The following is a 5,928-nucleotide window of genomic DNA, read 5'->3' as shown; positions in this document are numbered from 1 at the left end:
TTGCGGGGTGGTGCGTTTCCAACCTCAATGCGATGCTCGTATAATTTCGTCCTACCTAGTTTTCCTTCTTGTGCTTTCGGAAATTTTCGAATAGCTTGCTCCAACCGCTTCTTCTGTTCCGATGTAAGCTGCTTCATCTCTTGATCGTCATTTATTTTCTGTTTCTCTTTACTCTCCGCCTCAATTGCGCAACACACTGCCTTTACGCCAAACTTGTCCCAGAAATTCATTCCCAAAATGATACAGTCCGGGATTGATGGTGCCAACAACACGGGTAGAACCTCGTTGCGGTTGTTGTACACGATGGGAAGATACACAAAATTTGAGATTCTATGCTTTGTACCGTCTGCCGTTTTTATTCCGCCACTGACAGCTCCTTTCTGTAGACCGTATTTCTCTGCCAGTTCGACTCTCCCTCCTCCTAACAGAGAACAGTTTGCTCCGCTGTCAAGTAAAGCGATTAACTCTTTCCCTAACACTGATATGACGGCATGCGGACGGTTGTCGCTTCCGGGATTAATAATGATAGAATTGAGGTCTTTGAATTCAGGAATGTCGAAGGGTTGTCCAAAAGTGCGCGAAGAACTGCTCCCCTCTATAGCTGGTTCTCCGCTGGGTAGTTTGACGTGTCTGTGCGACATGTGAAACAACTGCGAAGCGAATACCCCTTTCGTCCGCAACGGTAACAGAAAAGAATTGCCTGTGGTTTGGGACAGTCCATAAACCGATGACCCTCTTCGTCACAGTTCCAGCACACGATTGATGATCGTTGGTTGTTCAGTTGCCTCTCTTCATATTGGATTTCTTTCTGCCTTTCTGGCGCTTGCTGCGACCGGTTACTTCGTTGGTTGTTACCGTTCGATTCTTCCATCGCGGTTTGAGTCCACCGCCTTGGTTGCCAGCCTTGTACTCTCGATTGAACTATCTGCTGCTGCGATTGACGCGGTTGACTGTGCATTACCTGCGACTGTTGATGCTGAACGAATGATTGATCTGCTTCTCTGCTATGCTGCTGCTCCATGCCGAGTCGGTTGAACCTATTTGCGAACCTATGCTGCGGCTCCTTATGCATTGTGAAGTTTGGCCGCACTGTTTTACTCTCCAGGTTCATTTTCAACGCGTTAACTTGCTCGACGAGTTCGTCGATGCTGTGCTGCCATTTGTCCTCAACATCTTCTTCTCCTGCTTCACTCTCGGGAAAACCTTCAACCTCCACCGAATGAACTCTGTTGACCCGGTATGGTTGCTGTTGTTGTGGTACCGGCATCGGTCTGTTTGTTGTTACAGGGGTAGCGAAGCTCGGTTCAAGTAACGCACTGTGGGGAATCGGAATCCTGCGTTGTCTGTTGTGAAGCATTCTCGTCTCATCATATCCAGTACATACTTCGACCATTTCCTCTAATGTTCGTGGCCTTGCTGCCGTTACGATAGCAGCATAGTTTTCGTTCATATTCTTTTTCACTACGAAAAACTTTTCGTCGTCCGGGATTGGAGGTTCCACGAAGCGAAAGAGCGCTGCAATGTCACGATAGTATTTCGCAAACGTCTCATCTTTCCCTTGGTATCTGAAGCTGGCTTCCAGACGAAGGATCTGTGAATAACCACTTGGCAGAAACTCTCTTCGAATTTCACGCTTGAAGTCGTTCCATGTATGCAGCAGGCGCTGTGAAGTTGCTCGTGCGTACCAATCGATTGCGTCTTCTTGAAGTAAATGCTTGATGGAGCTCAGAAGCATTGCATCGCTCATACCTTCCGACCTAGCAAAGGTTTCTACGCGGTCCAGGAAAACGTTGAGTGATGTCGTATCCTTCTCGCCTCGAAATTTGAATGGCCAATTGTGTACGGCCTTCTGCATCCTACGTTCCTCTCCCCGTTCTGGCGTTGGTCTTTCTCGACGGATTAGACGCTCCAACTCGTTTCGCATCCTGCAGAATTCTTCTCGATTCCGTTCCTCTCTGTCCTGTACCTCCCTTATCCTCTCCTCCAACCAGCGAGCTTCTGATACTGCCTCCTCCCTTGCGGGATGATATCCCCTTTCATCTCTACTTGAAATATAGGGTGGTGGTAGTGAATTATTCCACCCGTCTGAATCTGTGTGTTTTCTGTAATTCTCATCACGTACATTAAACGAACTGGTAAGCAGCGACCCCCTTCCCGGTCCTCGTGGAATGTAGGGAGGTGGTGGTGAGTTGCTACCTCGTCCTGTGTCTGCTTGCCTTCTATCATCGTCGTCGCGTGCTTCAAACGAACTGAGGGGCCGCCATCCTCTGCCTTGTCCATCCGAGAAGGACGCCATAAGAGGTTGTGGTACTGGAGTTGGTGTGGTTTCTTGACTTTGGTTACCATCCAGCGGGATCGTGCTGTCTTCTTTCCCTCCAACTGCTTCATCTACTTTGCTGATGGTCCGTCTGATTGCACCAGTCGGTCTTGATTGATTCACTGTATTTTCATCCTGCACATCATTCACTACACTCGACTTTTTAATTTTTCGCAACAACACCTCAACATGCATGGTGAGCAATGCGTGCGTGTCCCGCAGTTCACCCGTGCACCGAATTAATCTTAATCGATCACGGTAATGGTTAAGACGTGTTATGATTTGGTTCAAAGCTGCACTATCGGCTGTGTGAATGGCCGATTCAGTGCTAAGGTGCAGTTGTTGAACCTGAGATTCACACAGTTCAATGTTGGACTGTGGACTCATTACATGGTCTGAACTAGTGGGTTTAAAATCTCTCAAGGATTCTTCTTGAATAACCGCCTTGAGACGAATCACCTTCCCTCTATGTGTGGTGGGACCTAAGTTGACGACGTGACGTAGAGCCAACTCATAGGTCACTTCTTCGTCTGTTAATAATGTGTAATCCATTTCGTATAAATATGCGTAAGGGTTAAAATAAAATTATCGTAGGCCAGATAATAATATGCACAAAACCAAAATCTTAAACCAAAAAATATTTCGCTAAACGGTAGTATACTTTTGTGGATTTTCAGTTGGGCGCCAATGTTGCGTGTGCGACTGTCGAGGGGGAAACGAAAACCTCGATCAGCCCCGGAAAGCTCGTAAAAGGCCACACAAAACTGAAGAAACTAAAATCCACAACATAAATTTTCATCGACACAAACTTTATTCTCCTTCCATTGCCCTGCTTTATCTGCTTTTTATTTTACTCATTACTCCTTCTGTTCTCTCTTCTCCTCTATCTACTTATTCTACCTATTCTCTTTTCTTCTTACTCACGCTTGCTGTGGGTGCACCCCTACCATGTCCGCCACGCCGTTTTTTCCCGGAGATGCATACTGCCGTTCACACCAATGGGCCGTGCCGTCATGCTCCCGCGGATAACTCATCCTCCGTGCTGGTGTGACGTATAGTCGTCGTCGAAGACTCAGAGTCGATCGATTCGTTCTGTACTGCCGTCTTTCCTCGTAGGTTGCTGACCGAACCCGCTTGCTGTCCGTACGCTCTGATTCAGACCTGAAAATAAAGGCCCTGAGGCAACAGGGGAATTAGCCTCCATTTGGTCCTTCAACTTGTTGCCACCTACTTCCTTTGGAAGGCCTTTTCCGTGCGGTGCGTTCGCGCAACCTTTTGCACTTGTTGCCGACGATCTGTGTGAATCGTTTTTATGCCTGTCGATTACAAGTCGCATATTAGTTTAGTCTCGAGCGGACTGTCACTAGCTTACCGCTTGAGCAAATAGTTGATCGCTAATCCTCAGTCCTTATCAGTTTATCGGTCCTTGTTCGCCAATCTCCACCGGTTGCGTCGCCGGCGAACCGTCGTTTTGAGGTTAACTCCCCCACGTGGCAATGTCGTACCGTTCGAGCGGCTTTCTGACTTCGATGGCCCGTCACCAGTATTTCGCCAACGCTTACCGAGTCGCGCGCAATCGTTCGTTGTTGGCCTGATCTGTCCCCTTCACTGGACACGACAGCGAACCACTCCGGGTTGTCTTCCGGCCGTTTAAACTTTCCGCACTAACCTCTTTCCGAAAAAGTGCCTCTTCCGCGGTCTGCTTTTTCTGACTGACACCGTTGCTACTTCCTCACGTCAAACGAGATTTTCTTCGACGACGGGTGGTATGCGTGTGTATTGCGGTGACAGTTGCTACTGTCTGATTGATGCAGGGTTGCTTTGTTGTTGACGTGCGTGGCGACATCTGCCTCTCATTTCACAATCATTTCATTTGTTTCTGTACTGTATCTTAGGGCTTATATTTTATTACGTTACTAAACAAAATAAACGTAACAGTACATTAGACTGCCCAGAAAAATAATGAATTATTGAAAATTCAATCGGCCCATATTAGAGTCGATTTCTAGTCCCACCAGGAGTACTTGTACCAAATTTTAAGCATATCGTACAAATCTAACTACCGAGCCAATATGCTTGAAGTTTGTATGGGATTTTACGATAATTATATGGAGAAAACCCACTAGCTCGCATTTTCGCCGCTAGGTAGCACTGTGTGCATCGTATTATCGCTGTAAGTGAAAATGAGCAAGATAATTTAATTGTCTACAACTTCGTCGAAAACTTCTAGTCAATCCGGCTTTGTTGGAAGAAGTTATTAAACGTTTAACGAAGTCTCGCAAGGGTCCTAGTAGTGCATGATTGTGCATCAGTACTCGATTCCAACGAACTATACCTTTTTGTGAAATAATGGTTAGATTTAGTTGAATAGTATGTTCAGAAGAATTGTAGCACTTGATACGAGTTATGTTTTGGTTAGAAAATTTTAGTTCTACCTGTGACCGCATAGAGGGCGCCAACACTAACTTAGGTAGGGTGCCTATTTTGGCCCTATTAAGGACCACACCACACTATTTCATTAGTTATTAATTTTATTAAATCAACGTGTTTGCTTTTTTCTTATGAACCAATATAATAACAAAAATGGCTTGAGAACGGTAATATTCACTTATGCTTATTTGAAAGTGCTTCTGAAAGTTCTCCTTAGCTTCGTCATAGCAAAGGATGCTCCTGGTACAATTGCACCAACCATAATCTCATTTCCGCGTTGAACTTCTTGTAGATTTGGATCCGCTTTTTTCGTTGGTAGACACCCTCATCACAGAGAACAGACATCTATGATCGAACAAAAATATTTAAAAAACGTGTGTAAACATTTGAATTAATATACGATAAACACTAGCGCCGTCAAACCAACTTATCCCAACTATCCGTCAAATCCATTCCGGAACCGGTTCGAAATCCTGAATGGATTCAGTATGGAATCTTGCTCAAATAAAACAACCGATTCTGACTATCGGTTCATGCATTAGAGCTGGGATTCATACTGGAAGTCCGAACCGGTTCCGGACTAGTTTGACTGGGTAAAGGAATAACCACTGTCAATTCAGTCGAACTCAGCCACAAAAAACATGACGACAGTAGCGAACCTGGTTTGGATATCTCAACTACCTTCGAAACCGTTAGAGATTTTTACACAAGTTGAATGCTGAAGATGGACGTCTGTTCTCTGTGCCCTCATTTTCGAACTTCCTAACCACGAATAAATTGCGGACAAGCTCTTGCCATAAATTGTAGCAATATCTTTTTTGCTCATTCCCAAATAATAATGTGCATAAAGGGCATGATACACGGTGTTTGGTACTGCATGCTGTTGTTGGACTGCATGAATGATGACAATTGGCCATATTTTACAACCATTTAGCTAACGATCAATTATTACTTGCTTTTATCTTGAAATTAAAATAGTATTTATTCAGATTAGAATGTATTTCTTTATTCCAAAACAAAAATGTCAAAACATGAAATGACAATTCCACTGAAGTCGCTAGAAATCTTCGCGTCGCTGGACTGTTCAGTGCATTGTATTGCTCCGACCACTCACATCCTTTTTTTAACGGAGCTGGTCTGCCTATTCACCTTTTTGTGCCGCGGGGCATGAACGGCCGTCG

At 45.1% G+C, this 5,928-nt stretch overlaps 1 protein-coding gene across 1 annotated transcript; it reads right to left on the bottom strand.

Moving 5' to 3' along the window:
- Positions 1-957: 957 nt before the first annotated feature.
- Positions 958-4,219, bottom strand: LOC131686967 (uncharacterized). The gene is made up of 4 exons (XM_058970999.1): positions 3,690-4,219; positions 3,549-3,633; positions 1,099-3,493; positions 958-1,037 (listed from the first exon to the last, which is right to left on the bottom strand). The coding sequence occupies exons 3-4, from the start codon at positions 2,867-2,869 to the stop codon at positions 958-960; spliced, it is 1,851 nt and encodes a 616-aa protein (XP_058826982.1). The 5' UTR covers positions 2,870-3,493; positions 3,549-3,633; positions 3,690-4,219.
- Between the last annotated feature and the right edge of the window lie 1,709 nt (positions 4,220-5,928).

Source organism: Topomyia yanbarensis, chromosome 3 (assembly GCF_030247195.1).
Source record: "Topomyia yanbarensis strain Yona2022 chromosome 3, ASM3024719v1, whole genome shotgun sequence".
Classification (NCBI taxonomy): Eukaryota; Metazoa; Arthropoda; class Insecta; order Diptera; family Culicidae; genus Topomyia; species Topomyia yanbarensis.
Note: the sequence above shows the minus strand (reverse complement) of the source record. Positions and strands in the feature narration are given on the sequence as shown.